Source organism: Passer domesticus, chromosome 21 (assembly GCF_036417665.1).
Source record: "Passer domesticus isolate bPasDom1 chromosome 21, bPasDom1.hap1, whole genome shotgun sequence".
NCBI classification, from domain to species: Eukaryota; Metazoa; Chordata; class Aves; order Passeriformes; family Passeridae; genus Passer; species Passer domesticus.
Genome location: NC_087494.1, coordinates 4,356,308 through 4,373,984, shown reverse-complemented (window position 1 = coordinate 4,373,984; position 17,677 = coordinate 4,356,308). Strand labels below are relative to the sequence as shown.

General features: G+C 45.5%; 1 protein-coding gene across 7 annotated transcripts in view; it reads left to right on the top strand.

Moving 5' to 3' along the window:
* DOT1L (DOT1 like histone lysine methyltransferase) overlaps positions 1-17,677 on the top strand; it is a 72,771-nt gene that overhangs the window by 8,762 nt on the left and 46,332 nt on the right. For all 7 annotated transcript variants that reach the window (XM_064396697.1, XM_064396699.1, XM_064396694.1 and 4 more), the window contains exons 2-6: positions 8,253-8,296; positions 10,617-10,691; positions 12,931-12,994; positions 15,236-15,464; positions 17,172-17,266. In XM_064396697.1, the coding sequence (XP_064252767.1) occupies positions 8,253-8,296; positions 10,617-10,691; positions 12,931-12,994; positions 15,236-15,464; positions 17,172-17,266 (507 nt within the window). The remainder of the gene's footprint in view (positions 1-8,252; positions 8,297-10,616; positions 10,692-12,930; positions 12,995-15,235; positions 15,465-17,171; positions 17,267-17,677) is intronic.

Here is a 17,677-nt window from a genome sequence, read left to right as displayed (position 1 = left end):
CCTGGGAGGGCAGTGGGACACACCAGTGACTTGCTGTTTTACCATTGCATTCCCCTATGTATTCTGTTTATGTTAGATGCATAGCATAATGTATTCTAACATAAACATTATTTTAAGCTGGTTTTTTGCATAGTGGAATGACTTTTTTTGTCTGGCTCATCCTGCTGTGGTTGTCCTGTGTGCCTCCAACACTCCTGCAGGTTGATTGCATGTTAATGGATTGAGCCAGCCCCTCCTGCAGTACCAGGGGAACCATTCCCTCCTGCATCTGTGCAGTGTCCTTAGCAACAGTTGGGATTGCTGTGTGCAAAGGCAGAACTGTGGTACTGTGCTTGAAGCAGCTGCAGTGAAAGTGCAATCCCTGTTGCAACCATGCTAAATGATTATCCAGAGCAGTTTGGATCTTCTTAATGCCTGTTTCCTTTGTTAGTTTATTTTGGACCTTGGACCAACCTTTTCTTTTTATTTAAATGTCCTTATGTAGCCATTAAGGAGGCCATAGTGACCACTATGTTTTCCAGTTGGTTTTGTGTGACAGTAACCTAGAAACTACTGAAACTACCTCAGGCTTGTCTGCTCCCTGCTGTGTGGGAGATGGGCTTCCAAATGCAGTCTTGGGAGCTCTTCCTTCTCTTGTCTTTTCTTCCCTGGAACTGGGAGGGAAAGATGGTTACAAGGTGTTCTCGGCAGGAGATCTCTTTTTATACATTCTAATAAAAATGTATTCTTGTGAATGTCCCTGTGCTTTCTTGATTAAGGGAATGAACAGTAATTGGGTGTTTCAGAGGAGAATTTTGGTCCTTGTCTCTCTTGGTAAGAAAAATTGTGCTATGCTTGTTGCTAAGGAAGCTAAAATGGCACAATCTTGATTTGGGATAAAATCTGGTAACATTAAACAGAGACCTGCTATCCAGTGTGGAATACTGCATGGAGCAGGCTTTCCCTTCCCCTTACTCAGGGTTTAACTGGCCTTTGAACACAAGGCAGAGCTGGCAGGACATGGAGCCTGAGATCCTTCCTTCACTCAGCAGCTCCTGGCTGCTGCAGTGGCTGGGAGTGCTTTGGCTTTTCCGAGACTCTTGTGACCCTCTTGTGTTCAGGTGTGTGGGCCATGGAAGTGCCCTGGGCAGGGGGACTGTGCTGGTGGGTCTCTCTAGCTGGGTTAAGTGAAATTAAACCCTGTGGGAGGAGGAACACAAACCTGTGACAGGCTGAAATCCTGGTGTGTGAGGGCATCCGTGTGCCGTGCAGGATGCTGGATCTTTCCTGGCTCCCAGGGAAGCTGCAGTGGCTCTTGTTGCCTTTCCTGGTGTCCAGAGAAACCCTTATCATCCTCCCCAGATGGAAGGAAGCAAGGGGCTTGAAAGAGGCACTTGTCCCATCAGCCTTCTGCAAGATTGATTGGCTTTTCCTAATCCATCTTTTTGATCTCTGCTAACCATCTTGTCTGCAGCTGTAACATCCTCTCCTTTGGATTTATGGACTGCTGCCTGGGGGGAGAGAGCTGCCACTGCAGGCAACCAAGCTGTTGTTTAAATCCAGGGGCTGGTGGGACTGACCTCTTTTGTTTTGCAAGTTAAATGGGTCATGTGGAGATCAGAATTTGGCAAATCCCAGTGACTTCTGTTAATCCATGAGTGGGGTCAGTGTCCAGGGTTTGGGAGGAGCTGGTGTTACATTGGAGGGCTGGAATTGTATCCAGCCAGGTCATTAAAAGGTACACAAGATTGCCATTGAAGTATTTGTTACTGGCTTGTTTCAGCTTTGGTTTTCACACATCTGGTGGACAGGGGAAAGCTGCAGGAGCTCTGTCCCTACTGCTCTGCCCCTGCTTGACCACAGCTGCTTTTCACATTTCTGAAGAGCTGCTTTGGTCACCTGGCCTGTTTTTAGGGGAGGAAGCATGGTCTGGTGAGCCAGAACTGGCTCTGAAAGGGCAAGGGTTGCTTTGCTGTGGGACAGTTTAGTCTGGCCAGCCAAAACTATGCTCAGAAATATTCCTGCCTATGAAGAGGAGATAAGGGGTCATAAAATCTCTGTGTGGTGCTGGGAGAGAGAAAGATTGAAGGGGCCTGAGCTGTATTTCTTTTTTCTTTTTTTTTTTTTTTTTTTTTTTCTCAATAACTTGTCCATGTTTTCAAACCATTTGTTTGCTGCTCAGATCTGCAGGCTTTTTGGGCTGCCTTTTCACCACCCATGCTGTGTGGATCATTAGATCTCACAAAGATCCCTCTTTCAGAGAATGGAGTCCCAGGTTTGGGTTGGAAGGGACCTTAAAGCTCATCCAGTGCCACCCCTGCCATGGCAGGGACACCTTCCACTGTCCCAGGCTGCTCCAAGCCCTGTCCAGCCTGGATGAGGCATAGCTTGGCATGTGGGGAAGTAAAATTTAGAAAAATATGGCATTCACCCTCAAGCCCCAAATTAGGCTTACCCCAAGGCTAAGCACAGTTTCATAAGAAGAACTCAAATAAAAGATGTAAATTTGGAAGGGCACTGGAGTGGTGTTTCTTGCCTCCAGGCACTGCTGGCTGCCCAATTTAACTGAACAAATTCTTTGTGTTTGAGGATGGAAACCAGAACATTTGAAAGTCTTGCTTTAGGTTACAGATTCACTTTAGACTATGGATTGTTGCACTGGAGGTTAGCAGTTCTGTACAAACACACCCAGGAGTCTGGGATATGGTATTGGAACACAGAATTAAATTAAAATCTTGCCGTTTAAGTATCTTTAGGGATGTTAGTTTGAAGATTTGATGTAACCAAAGCAGCCACACCTGGAGGAGGAGTGTTGGGCTTTGTGTTCAGGGGGAATTACAAACTGTTCCAGCAGCTATCTTGTGGCAAAAATGTTGCCAACTCTAATTTGTTCCTTACCTTGCTCTTAAAGAGTGTTCTGTAGAAATGTTTGATTTGGCTGGTTTTAGTAGGAATTTGGTGCTTTGTAGAAGAAAATTGTACACATATTACTGAGCTGTGGCTGGGGTTGATCATGTCATGCACACTGTGATCTCTGTCTATATAAAATGTATTATTGGGGCTGCTTTGGTTTTCTCACCCTGGTGGCAGAGGAAGAGCTGTGAGTGCTGCTGAGTGCTGGAATATCCTGAGCTGGAAGGGACCCTCAGGGATGCTCAGGGCAGCCCCTGGCCCTGCACAGCCACCCCAACAGCCCCACCCTGAGCAGCCCTGGCAGCGCTGTCCAAACGCTCCTGGAGCTCTGGCAGCCTGGGCAGTGCCCAGCACGCTGAGTTCTGGTCATATTGGTGATTGTAAAATTTGATATAACAAAGAATGTGATTATAGAAAAGGAGAATGATTGCTTCAATATACATATTTGGAAAGAGCTTTTGGGCACTGTCTTATTTGGCTTTCAAATGACATGTTAGGGCTTCTAATATCTGCAAGATACAAAAGGTCTTTTTTATGAGGAGGTGGAGGGAAAGATTGAACTCTTCAAAATTGTTCAGTGGTCCAACCTCCATGGCCTGAAGGGTGGCAGGAGATGGTGTCTGTAGGAGGACTCAGCTCTGTGTGTGTGGGACAGGAGCTCTGTGTGCCCTGGTGTGCTCAGTTACAGCTGTGGGGCTGTTCCTGGCTCCAAACTCTGTGCTCAGAGTTGTAGCAATGTGTGGCTGGAGAAACCTGTTGTAAGAATCAGAAGGGTGAAGCTGTTCAGTCCTGCTGGCTGAAACTGTGCTCCACTTTTCCATAGAATATGTTGGATGGTCTTCGACATGACTTTTGACAAAGTGTCTGCTTTCTTTCTGTTATTTTTTCCAATGAAATACCTTGGCAAAAACTATCAAACTTTCTCTGGGAACTCACGTTTCAATTTAAAATTCAGCATTTAGGTTGGAGACCAGAACTCTGTGAAAAGTTCAGCTGGAGAGGGTTGGCTGCAATAATTCAACGTGTGTTTAAGTTTGGTTTGTTTAAAACTTGTTGTGAAGAGCTTTGGGCAGTCTCAATAATTACTGCAGACTGCAACTCTTTACTTTAAATACTTTCCACATTAAAGAGATAAGGCTGATTGTGAAAAGCTTCCATTTATGTGGCTCGGAGGATTCCAAGGGCCTCTCAGACAACATAAGTACAGGAACATTGGAAAGTACATGCAGGCCAGGAGCAGCACGTAGTGTGCTCCATCCCTCCAGTGCAGGGAGGAGGGGGAGAGGGAGGGAGAGCAGCCTGGAGCAGCAGGAGGGTGAATGGAGCTGCTCTGTGTGACAGGGAGCACCGTGGTGGCATCATCCCATCTCGTGACTGGGAGCAGAACACAGAGGCTGCTTGAGCCTCGGCCAAAGGGCTCCTGCACACGGGATTCCAGCACTGATGGAGCGTGTGGGAGGCTCTTCCCCAGCAGCTGCCACTGCCAAAGCCCTGTGGGTGTCAGAGTCCAGCACGACACACGAGCACAACCTGCCTGCAACCTGAGTCATGGGCACTGCAGCTGGGAAAAACAGTATAAACCCCTGAACTGAGCCAAAACCCCAAAGTCAGACCCCTGGCTGAGCAGGAGAAGCTTCAGGGCACCTTCAGCTGCAGGGTGAGGTTGATCAGCAGAGCAGGAATCACCATCCATCCTCCCAGGCTGCTGGGTTCAGTGTTCATCCATCCCCTGGGAGTATCTGGGTTAAAGCTGCTGCTCCCAGCTCTGCTGGGTGTCTGCCCTGCACCACTGCATCTGCTTGGGGTGCTCATGGAGCAGGGCCAGGATCTGGGGGGGTGGATTTGTGGAGGATTTTAAAAGTTTGATAGAAGGTTTATATAGGATGTGTTTGTATGTAAACTTGGAGATAAGAAATGCTGACTTGGAAATGCCATGGAATAAGACAATGTTGAGAGAGAAATGGAACTAGAAATAAGTTTCAAAGGGTGGCCTTACAAATAAGATTAGATACTTTGGAGAAATAGAACCATGAAAGATGCATTGTGGTAGGACCCACGAGGGGTAATTTTAGATCATTGGCTTTGAGGCATTTACAGCATGGTGTGCCAAAACTGATAAGTCAAGAAATGTTTATAATGTATTGTAATTAGGAAATAGTTGGTTTCTAATTGTGATGAATTATAACATTTGTATTGTCTCACCTTTCACATGAGACTAAAAATTGAATAAAAGTTTTTAAATCACCTCTCAGTTGTCTCATCTCTGGGTCAGAAAAGAGCACAATCCAACAGTTTCCATTCCATTTACCTTTTGGTTGCCTCAGACTCCCTGCCAGTGCCATAACCAGTTGCCTGAACACAGATGTGATGCCTGTTGCTGTTCAGTGTCTTTTCTGATTAAATCATACAACCATAATGATGAAACAGGCTGGGAGTTTCTCTAAGAAAAGAAAAGCTGCTCTGTACTCCCTTCAGATATGTTTCTCCCTTCCCTCAATTTTCCACAGCCTGCTTTGAAGAAATGTAGAAGATCCTACTGGATTTTTAATTATGCCTTTTTTTTTGTTTTTTTTGCAAGACTTGCTTGAGATCTTGGGAGCTTCTCTGCTCAGCCAAAGTCTGTTAGAGAATGAAGTAAACTTGGGAAGTGTTTCAGCATGGGGAGTTCAGCAGCAGTAGATGTGGAACTGGTTTGGATTTATTTATTCCTAGATAATGTCACAAACTAAGCTCAAAAGCCCCTTCTGTGTGGAATTTCTACGTGAGGTTGTGCAAAGTCACTTAAATTGGCTGATCTGTAGTTGTAGATATGAATTCTGATTTATTATTACTATTTCTAGATTGATTTTTTTTTTTACTTTTTAAAGCCAAGACAGAAGAATCTGCTAATTGGACAATTTTAGTCACTTAGAGGCTGTTTTCATGAAGACCTGTAGGCCAAGGGGTCTCTCACGTGCTCTGCTCTCACTGCAAGGGTCCAACCCCAGCAGTGGGGAACAGAACTTCCTCCCAGGAAATGGTTATGCCAGAATAAGCCTGAATTCACTTTTCTGGTATAATGTGTTTATGTTGATAAAGCAAATTGTGACTCTGCAGGAACACAGTTTACTGGGAGAGCTGGATCAGCCCAGGGGTCTCTGCTGGGATAATTCTGCATGGAGTGAAACATGAACATTTCTGGGAGATGTTTATGGATGAGCTGCTGTCCTGGGTTATTCTTACCCTTGGCAGATAAGAAATGAGAAGAAAGAGAAGTTCTCCTCCCTCCTTGTCCCCTCCTTTCAGTGCACAGAGAAAAGAGGAGAGAACACATTCTCTTTTATTTGTGCACTGAGAGGCAGGAGCAGGTTTCAGTTTGGTTGCTTCCCTGGTTTCTAGGCCAACATTTATCAAAAGAATTACCTGACAGTCCTGGGAGACTGGGTTGTGGATGCTGCTGTTTTCTGTTGGTTTGGGCTGTCCCAGCCCAGGGGACTGGAGGAAGCACAGCCCCAAATCTGTTCTGTGCTGTTTGGGGTGCTGCTGTGGCAGCAGCAGGTTGTTAAACGTGGCCAGGGCAGTGCTCAGCTCCAGGCTCTGTGTGATCCATCCCAAGTGTCCTGGCTACTGCTGCTGGCTCTTTTTCCTTCTCCATGTTGCAACTGGAATAATTTGGTTTTCTTGGATTAGCCTTCCGTGTGACTTCTAGATTGGGGGTTAACTTTTTGTCATTTGAAAACAAGAGCTTTTTTCCTGGTGATGTTCTCTCATAGCTTTAGTATAGAATTCCAGACTGGTTTGGGTTGGAAAGACATTAAATATTATTTAGTTGAATTTTCCACCATCCCAGGCTGCTCCCAGCCCTGTCCAGCCTGGCCTTGGGCACTGCCAGGGATCCAGGGGCAGCCACAGCTGCTCTGGGCACCCCAAGCCAGGGCCTGCCCACCCTGCCAGGGAACAATTCCTGCCCAATCTCCCATCCCTCTGCCACTGGGAGCCATTCCCTGGCTCCTGTCACTAACTCCCCATATTAAAATTTCCTCTCCCTTCTGTTTATGAGCCCCTTTAAGGCACTGGAAGGATGGCAGACCTCAGAAATTCTTGCCTATCTGTCCTGAGATTTTTAACTAGGCGTTGAAAGGGCTGTGTACAATTTTTTTGGAATGAATGTCTGCAAGTCTGGCTGATCCCAAGTGCATGAACTGGTCATACAAGGGAAAATGTGTTTCCTCCTGAAAATAGGAAAGCTGAGATAATGATGGAAAATGCTTCCATTCGACTCAGATCATGTCCTTCCATGTCTTGACAATGAGATAATCCAAGCATTTTCTGTTATCAACCATCAGTGGTTTTCTTCTTGCCTTCCCTTCCTTCCCCTGCCCCCAGTCCTCTGCTTTGTTACCTGTCTCTGCCCTTTGCTACAGAATTTCCCCTGGTAACTACAGAAATGACATTTCTGCAGCACAAAGCAAGGGAAATTATTTAAGGGAGCCTTTGCACTTGTGTTTCTGGAAGGGCTGTAGATACAAGACTCCTAATTGAAAGGTCAAAGCCACTTGCAGAAACAAATGTCTAAATATAACCCCAGCTTTGTCCAGATGGACTCTGGTAACTAAGGCTGGATACATCAATGTGTATGAGGAACTCCTGTGGCTTCCCTAAAATAGAATTTTTTTTTTTTTTGTACAATGGTGCATATAAATGCAGCTCCTAGAGCTCTTTTTAGCATGAAATTGTAATAATTTGCTAAATCCACTTGTGCTTCTGTTGCTCCTGAATAAACTCCCAAATGAAATCAGCAAACCTCCATGTCTCACCCTGGTGTGGATGTGTGATGCTCAGGGTTTGGTGTATTTTGGCTTTCAGTTCATGAGCAGGGCTGCATATCCAGGCCTTTTTCTGTGTGCTCTGAGGCTGTTTTTCCTGCACTGACATCTGCTCCTGCTGTTTATTGGATGCTTTATTTTGGAAAGCCATTCCCTGTGCAAGAATCTCACTGCCCATCTGGAGCTGGGAGCCTGTGCCAGATGCTGGGCCAAGGGAATCAGCTGTTCATTGGGAACTTGCAGGCAAGTACCTGCTGCATCCCAACAATCCCAAAGGCTTCAGTCCCATCATCCCCAGCCCCACAGTCCCCAACTGCAGGGAATGGCAGAGAAAGAAGCAGAATGACAGTTCCTTCATATCAATCACAGACACTTGAGAAATTGATTTCCTTAAGCCTTATTTTTCCTGGAGGGCTCATTTTGATGGCTTTAATGGGTGGAATTCAAAGACTCTTTTTCTATATGCTTGGCACCCGTATCCTGAAAAAAACCTGTGATTCTTGTAAACCTCTGACAGGCAGCACCTGATGTGTCTTTTTTTTTGTTTAATTTCAGGACAAACACCACGATGCTGCTCATGAAATTATTGAGACAATTCGGTAAGTGCTTGTGCAGCCTCCTGGGACCCTTCCTGTGCCTCACTGCAGCTCAGGGAAGGGATGGCTGGAGTCAGGACACACAGGAGGGCAGCAGTTACCATTTAGCAGCTCTGAGTTATTTTTCTAAGCTGAATTTGCTGCAATACAGAGCTCCCTGCCAAAGAGATTTTCGTTTTATCTTGCCATATTCCATTCTGTTTTGAACAGAGTTAAAAATGAGTGGTGGTGGTCAGCTTTGGTATTTGAGCTGTGGACAGGCAAGGTTAAGGGAACATCCTTGGCTTGGTGTGTTATATCCTGATCTTGCCTCTGCCCACCCTCTCTGTTTCCCCTGTTGCTGTGATCTTGCAGCATTTGGGTTGTTTGGCAATGATCTCCCTGTAGCATTGCTCCTAATCCTGCTGATAGAGTTGGAACAGCGTGGGGAAAATGGGAGGATAAAGGTGAAAGACAACTGTGAGGAGCAGGAAGTCGGAGGATCTCCCAACACAGGCTCTCAGGACGTGACTTGCTGTTATTTCAGCAGGATTAGGAGGGGACTTGCCAAAGAACAACTTTTAATAAATGCTACACGAATTCCCCAAACACCTGAGGGATGAGGATGAGTTATCCCCATTACAAAGCTGCTCTTGTTAACTGGTTTAGATCCTCTCAGGCTGCCCTTGGCTCAGCTCAGGGCTGTGTCTGCAGCAGGTTTTAGTGCTTGGGTGGTGCAGATACAGGTGAGGGAGGTGTTTTACCTGCAGAACCACCTGAACTTGAAACTTGGTGACACACACATGGCAAAGGTAGCAGTGAGCCTTGTGTGCTCCCAGTGTGAGTGTGAGAGAGCCAAGTGCTTGATAACATCACTCACATGCATGAAATCAGAGCATTTCCCATGGGCTGGGGTGGCAGAGGATGTGGAATGAGGCTGGAGCTGAACATTTTTCTCCCAAAGGAGTTTCTTTTTCTGTCTACAAAACTCTGCCACTGGTGCTGCCAGTTTGCTTGCACTGGTGGGGATAAGATCCTGTATTTTGGGGTTTTGTGGCATCATTTTTGGGGTGACTGGAGTGGTTGATGCTTTCAGTGCTGGAGGCAAAGGGAAGCTGCCTTAGGAAGCAGTTGGGCCAAGTAATGTTTCACAACTGTTTCAGCAAGGCTGCAGTGAACTCGGTGTCAGAAGCTCTCGTGCTGCCTTTGCCTTGTGCAAAGTGCCCACAGTGTTGTGAAAGTGGTGCTGAGAGAATGCAGGGAAGCCTTTATCTCATCAGGCATGGAGTCATGGAATATCCCAGGCTGGAATGGCCACAGGATCCAGCTGCTGACTGCCTGTTCCTGGGATTTAAGAAGTTTGCAGGGAGAGCCCTGCTGCTTTTAGGGGAGATGTGAAATACCAGAGGTGGGCCAGCCACACATGTCCAAGTTCTGGTTTTCACTGGCCTGTGTATTTATTAACCATGTGTGAATCAGCCACAAGGAACAGAACTGTTGGATCTTGAGTGTTTGTTTTTTTTCCACCATTTTAATAGTGAAGAATGGAACAAAGTTCATGAGGAAGAAATTCTGTGATTCCTATTGGAATTCATCCTGTGATGTGGGTTTTTCTGATGCTGACAGTGCTTTCCAATTTGATATTTGTGGAGGAAATTTGTGTGCAAAGCTTCTGTGGCTTTTAAATTGCCTTTAAAGGAAATTAATCTTCCTCCATTCCACAAGTGAAGCTCTCTCCTGTGAGCTGCCATTGTTGGATGCACTGCAAGTGGGCATGTGCTTCCCCTTTCTTTTGGCCACAACACACAGGGCTGCATTAATTTAGAGTATCAAAAGGGTCTTTTATCAGAAGAACTTCTAAAAATCTGGTTTTGTTGGGTATGTAAGGTGTAAGAGCAGTTTAGACACTCCCCAGAGGAGAATATCCTGGCACTGAGTGGTTGGTGACAGGGTTTTTGGGCTGCTGTGGGAAATGTCTTCTCCACATTCAGCCTTGTCAAAGCTTCCTGCAGCATCAGAATTCTTTGGAAATACTGCACTTCTGCATTTTATGTTAGATTAACATCAGCCATGACTTTGAGTATTTTTAGACACGTGGAATACATTTATCACCTCATTTTGAAGCTTTATGCTCTTGCCAGTGTCTACAGGCATCTTGCTGTTTATTCAGTACAAATGTGAACTGTTGCAGTTTCCCATGATGCCTGCCTTATTCCTAACAATACTGAGCTCCCAGGGCTGCTGCAGTGTCCTCTCTTCATGTAAAGCAGTCCAAATTGAGACAAACGACCTTATTACACTTAATTGGCAATACCTCTATTCATTATTTCTTCTCTCCTTCTAGGTGGGTCTGTGAAGAAATCCCAGATCTCAAGCTTGCCATGGAAAACTATGTTTTAATTGACTATGATACAAAAAGGTGAGAGGAATGTTTTTGTTCCCAGCAGGAGTTCAGGGTGTAGTGAACCAGTGTGTAACTGGTTATTCTTAGACACAACCAACTGAAGTTTTCTCTCAGAACTGGCTTCAGGCTCTGCTGGAGTTATTTTGGTAGGAAATGTGTAACAGCAACATTGGCAAAGGCAGTTGGATTAAGGACATAATTGGAAACTCCACGAGCTCCAGTGCAGCTCTGCTGTACGTTGAATTACTCACTGTGAAACAATGATCGGTATCTGCGCCCTTGGAGCAGGGCCAGGCTGGGAATCTCAATGGTTCCTGCTCCTGTAGTAACCAGGAATTCCTGTTCTCAGCAGGCCATGGCAGAGCTGGGTGCCAGAGGGAGCTGCACCTTCCCTCCTCCCCTTCCTGCTGGCTGGGGGCTGAATTCAAAGGTGGAATTCCCAGGAGTGTTGTGGGCAGTTGGAGGGGTTCTGAGGTGCCTCAGTTCCATGGAGTTCATACCCACAAGCAGTGCAGAATGAATGTCTCTCATGGGATATTCCCCTCCTGGCTGGGAGAGGCAGATCCTGACCTGTGGCGTGTCTGTGGAGACTTCTGAGGTTCTGTGCATGGACTTGGCTCCACTGACACTGGGAAAAGGGAGGATGCTCAAGCTGCAGTTTACAAAAACCTCCCTGGTTGCCTTCATGGGAAAAACTGAATTTATCCAAGTCCACAGAATGATTAAACTGTTAGAAGAAAGTTTACTGATGAAACTGCATTGCTGTGGGTAGAATCCCAGAATATCCTGAGCTGGATCCCACAGGAATCATCAGCCCAGCCCCTGTCCCTGCACAGCCACCCCAACAAGCCCACCCTGAGAGCTCCTGGAGCTCTGGCAGCCTTGGGGCTGGGACCATTCCCTGGGCAGCCTGGGCAGTGCCAGCACCCTCAGGGAGGAAGAACCTTTCCCAACCTAAACCCTCCCCATCACCAGATACTTCTGTCATGATCTGCTTAAGGTACTGCTTCCTCTTCTCTCCATTTTCAGTTGTTTCATTGAAAGACTTGTTAGTCCCTGCCTTCTTCCTGGAAAATTCAAAAGGAGTAATCAAGGTCGTGCATCCCTTGTCATTAAAATCCATTAATTTGGGTTTATGGATTACTCCCAGCAACTGCATTACTGTATTTTTGTGCTTCTGGCATCCTCACTGGGTGTGTTTCACTGGGGACCATCAGTGTGGTTGGCACCAATCCTGAATAAAAGTGAAATCCCTCTGTTCCCCAGTCACTCCCCACTATCTTCCTGAAGCTTTTCAAGAAAGTAATGAACTGGAATTCTGATAATGATTTCAGTATTTTTTTTCCTTTGAAAAAAATTTGTTGGAAAAATCCCTGTCAGCAGATGGGCTGAGCCAGGGATGTGAAAGAGCAGCAGCAGGTTATGGAAATGCAGACAAACCCATTGCAGCCTCTTGCTTTTCCCAACATGGAAACAAGCACAGGCAGCTGGGAGGACTCATGGGAGAGGTGTCCTGGCCATGTAGTGACCCTGAGGATCACAAGAGAGTCAAGTGTCCCTTCTGATGTCCCTTGGCCTCCCATCCCTTCCCAGCTTTGGGAATGCCCATGGTTTAATGATGTCACTCCTGTAACTCCTTGTGTTGTTTTTGCTGCTGCTCTGTGGGTCTGGTTACGTAACCATTGATGTTCCCAGGAATACACTTTCTTCCCTGGCCTGAGAGGAATTGATTTAATCCTCTCAGCTCGTGTCATTAGGGCATCTGCCTGGGCTGACCATAATCCCAGGCAGCCCTTGCAGCAGTGCCCAGGCTTTCCTGATGGGTGATGGTTTAGGCTGTGTGCTGCCTCTGGCTCTGGCTGCATTTTCAGTTTCAGGGTGAATTTCTGGAAAAGCATCTGCTTGTCTCAAGACTGATTATTGTGGAGAGATGATAGCAAAAAGGAGAAAAATATACAGAGCTCTTTAAATTTCTGTGCAGCTGAAAATATGGAGAAGAGGTTCTGAGAATACAGAACTTTTCCAGGAAAAGGGCTGTACTCAAAGTATGACTTAAAATAAAGGAACTAATATTATTTGTCATGCACTCCTGGTGTACTGGGGATTTTGTTTAAAGGAAAAAAAGATCTGTGTATGTAATTACATATCCTGAGAGAAGCAAACCCTAAATACCTACTAGCCAAGAGGATGGAAAAGCCCAAGGTTTTACCTTCAAACCTGCCCGTTTTGAGCTGCCCCTGTGTTCTCCCCCCAGCTTTGAGAGCATGCAGAGACTGTGTGACAAGTACAACCGAGCCATTGACAGCATCCACCAGTTGGTAAGTATTGAATTTGGCAAAAACCTGCCACGGTTTTTGTGTGCCACCTTTGAATTCAGGTAGTGAACAGCAGTAGGAAGCTGTGACTGACTCAGTTCTGCATCATTACTCAGTTCACCATCAGTTCAATGGGGATAGCAAAGAAAAAAGGAGTGAACGAACCTTTACACCCACCCCAACTCTATTCAGTCCTGTGCTTTACATTGCCAATTGTTTTTTGCATCTCTTTAAATTCCCCTTTATCAGCTGTGAAATTACCTGTCAATTGAGGTGTGACAAATGTGATGTTCCAGCAATATCCAGCTTTTAGGGGGGCTCGAGCTTGGTATTAAACTTATTTTCTTGATCACACCTGGGCAGTCAAGGAGTTAGTATTGGAGAGATATTCCTACAGAAAGAAAGGGAATTGAACATCATTTTTTGTTCCCAAATTCAGAGCTGCTGCTCTTCCTTGTGCATTTCTGGCACTGTTATTTTGGCACTTGGAAACAGCTGACATAACTTCAGGGGGAAGGAGAGGTTTATCTACATTTAACACAGGGATTTCTCATAAAGATTGACTTTTGCACAGGGAAATCTGTGACTTATGGGTACTTAAATAATCCATATGAACTCTCCTGTGTGTTGTGGAAGTGATCCGTGGCTTAGGAATTTCCTTGTCACAGTTCAGCTGCTCTGGCCTGTGGGATCACTGGCTAAAGTAGAATGTAATCTCTTTTCAGGCCCATTTAATGAGCCTTTTGGTTCTCTTACCCCCAAAAAAGGTTGAACTGGAGGAAGCAAAACCTGAACAATGAATAATGTTACTATTCTGCTTAATTTGAAAGCATAGGTGGATTTTTTCCCCTGCTGTGCTTGTGGGAATTATTTGAAATATGCAGTATTATGGCAACAAGCCTTTTTTGCTGGGATTTTCATAATACTTTGGGCCTTAAAAACTTGTGTTTATTTGGATTCAGGCACCTTCATGTCTGCGTTGGTTAATAGCTAAATATTAGCAGCTATTCAGCATTTGCAGTTGCTATCTGAACTTGCAAACCTGATGGTTTTAATTTTTTCCTTCCCATCTGAATCTCACAGGAAGGTTTAGGAGGGGTACTGGAATTGCCCTTTTTTGGTTTGTTTTTATCGAAGGGAGAGGTAGACATTTTTAAAACTTAACAACTTTTCTGCTTAGGATAGGTTTTTTTCTGAAGAAGAAAGGAAGCTTGATTTCCATCTCTTTCCTGCCACTCCCTGTCTGAGTGCATCTGATCCCTCCCATGTGACAGCTCCTGGAGCAAAATTAACCTGTTCTTGTGTTGTCAACATCAGTTCAGTGGGGATAGCAAAGAGAAAAAGGAGTGAACAAACCTTTACCCCACCCCAGTGTTGTGCTTTGCATTGACAATTGTTTCTGGCATTTCTTTAAATTCCCCTTTATCACCTGTGAAATTACCTGTTAATTGAGATGTGACAAAGTGCAGAGCAACTGCTGGTGTGCAATTTCTACAGAATCCCAGAATGGTTTGGGTTGGGAGGGACCTTAAAGCCCATCCAGTGCCAGCCCTGCCATGGCAGGGACACCTCCCACTGTCCCAGGCTGCTCCCAGCCCTGCCCAGCCTGGCCTTGGGCACTGCCAGGGATCCAGGGGCAGCCACAGCTGCTCTGGGCACCCCAAGCCAGGGCCTGCCCACCCTGCCAGGGAACAATTCCTGCCCAATCTCCCATCCAGCCCTGCCCTCTGCCACTGGCAGCCATTCCCTGGCTCCTGTCCCTGCAGGCCTTGTCCCCAGTCCCTCTGCAGCTCTCCTGGAGCCCCTTCAGGCCCTGCCAGGGGCTCTGAGCTCTGCCTGGAGCCTTCTCTTGTCCAGGGGAGCAGCCCCAGCTCTGCCAGCAGAGAAGCAAAGCAGATTATTTCAGTCCCCAGCTCCTGCTTCCAGACCTGGTTCCCCAAGGGCTGAACACATCTGAACACATTTCTGTTCTCACTGAGATCAAGGGCACTGCTCAAATACCTTGGCTTCAGCTCACAGGGCTTGGGATCTGCCAGGGGCTCTGGGCTCTCCCCAGGGCCTTTTCTTGTCCAGGTGAGCACCCCCAGCTCTGCCAGCCTGGCTCCAGTTCCATTCACTCTTTTTATCTTTGGCCCCAGCTGAGGCCGAGGGGCTGGGAGGGGCCTGTCCCTCATTCCTCAGTGGGTTTGGTGCCAGGTCCTTGTCCCCACGGTGGGCTCACCCCTGTCCCCCTGTCCCCTGCAGTGGAAGGGGACGACGCAGCCCATGAAGCTGAACACTCGTCCCTCCAACGGGCTCCTGAGGCACATCCTGCAGCAGGTCTACAACCACTCGGTCACCGACCCCGAGAAACTCAACAACTACGAGCCCTTCTCCCCCGAGGTCTACGGAGAAACCTCCTTTGACTTGGTGGCCCAAATGATTGACGAGATTAAAATGACAGAGGATGATTTGTTCGTTGACTTGGGCAGTGGTAAGTGACCAATAATTCCTTTTTCTCCTTTGCTTTGCTTTCTGTTTTTCTTTATACTTTAAAAAGCCCATATTTGGGAAGCCAAGCAGGGCTGGGGGTTGTGTTACAGGATAAACATCTTTTCTAGATAATCCCCAAAGATGCTCCTGCTTTTTATGCCAGGATTAAATGGACCAGACAAACACCCCAGACCTCTTTTCTGGTGCAGGGAAATATCAGCCTGCAATGCAATAAACCCTTGTTACAAACCCCTTTGTTTGTGTTGGTATTGTTGGATACTCTTGTGCAGAAGAAGCAATGTTAAAAATGATGTTTGACCCATCAAGTTGTATTCCTAAGGATTCATCTGTTTTCACTGGATTTGCTTTATGCCCTTCATATCTGAAAACTGGATTTCTTGACCCTTCCCATGTGAAACACTTGGTGTGGAATCTGAAAATGAAGGATTTTTTTGCCTCTGACTTGTCAGTGTGTCAAAAAAGCTTTTATAGTTTACTTGAACAGTTGTGAAACCCAACAAAATCTAACCCACATCTGCAACAGAGTCGAGTTTTAAAAGGAAATGGATGTGTCTAGCTGGTGAGGAAACCAGGTATGACTCAAGCACATGTGCAACAAAGACACTGAGTAAGAAAATGTTCTTTTTCTTGGTAAATCTGGTTCAGAGCAGGAAAGGAGTAATAAGAATTTCCCCTCTTGCTTGATGTGTTCTGAAGTTTTTAACACATTTAAACCCAAACAAGTATGTGTCATACAGGACTTTTGAAGAAAAATAGATTTTAAAAAATGTATTTTAAATTTGAAAGTATATTTTAACCATTAACCAGTTGTATTTAAACAGTCAATATTTATGTATGTTATACATAGTAAAACAATAGATGGTAGAATAATTAAATATTAAATAGTATACTATTATGTAGTATAAGAATATAGTACATATAAATGATAAAATATGCATAATATAGGTAATATATACTATATTATATAATACAAACTATTTTAGATTAGGTTTATTATGCATAAGATATACACTATATTAATAATATATAAGCATTATATAGAAACAAATAATACATAAATAGATAATTATAGAAATTTAAATATTAATGTATAATATATAAATAAATATATAAAATATACAAATATATCTATAAAGATACAGAAATCTATCTGTATATCTATATTTAAATAGATAAATAAATGTGTATATATAAATATATATATATATATATACACACACACAGGCTCTTCAGTGATTCTCTGCTTCCTTTCTCAGTGGCACTGACTAAAATTTCCTGTCAGGGACTGATGCTCAGATGAGACCTTTAGAAAGACATCAGAGCTAAGAAACTCTTTTCCATCTGGAGGGAAACAAAACCTCCACAGATTCTCACAATTGTTTGTCCAGGAAGGTTAAAGCAGATCATATCTGGGAGTGCTGCAGGCTGGGTCCCAGGCCCATGGCAGAGACTTTAATCCCCAGAAATAAATCGGGTGTTTCTCACTCCATTTTGGGGCTGAGCAGCTCCAGGGCAGTGGGACTGTCGGAGCCCTGCCCAGTCCCCCAGTTTTGTGTGGTTTTGTTGGTTTTGTTGGTTTTGTTGGTTTTGTGTGGTTTTGCTGGGTTTGTGTGCTCTCAAAGCCTCTCTCCCGTGGCAGTGCTTTCCCTGAACTCTCAGCTCTGGGGTTTTTGTTCCTTCCCTGCAGGTGTGGGGCAGGTGGTGCTTCAAGTGGCTGCAGCCACAAACTGCAAACATCACTACGGAGTGGAGAAAGCTGATATCCCAGCCAAGTACGCCGAGGTGGGTGAGCTGGGGGCTGCCTGGGGCAGAGCTCGCTGCTGCAGGGAGAGCAGAATTCCATCTCTGCTGCTGTCTGCTTCTCAGCTCAGCCAGGCCTGGAGCTGTGGAATATCAGCCACGCAAGGATGTGTTTGAGGAAAGAAATGTGTCCAGTCTGGAGAGTTCAGAAGAATCTTTCTAGAGTGATTTCAGGCTCTGAAAACTTCTAACAGTAATGCCAGGGCCTGTTCAAAAGGGAGTGCAGTGTAAGCTTCACCCAAATACCTGCAGTCATTCCATGGCTGGAATGGCCCTAATGCAGCTCCCAGAGGCCACAGCATGCAGCAAATCCAGAGATAAATTCACCAAACAATTAGCTGTTAAGTTTTTTAAAGGCCTTGTCTCTGCCTGTGGTGGTGATGCCCCTTTTCC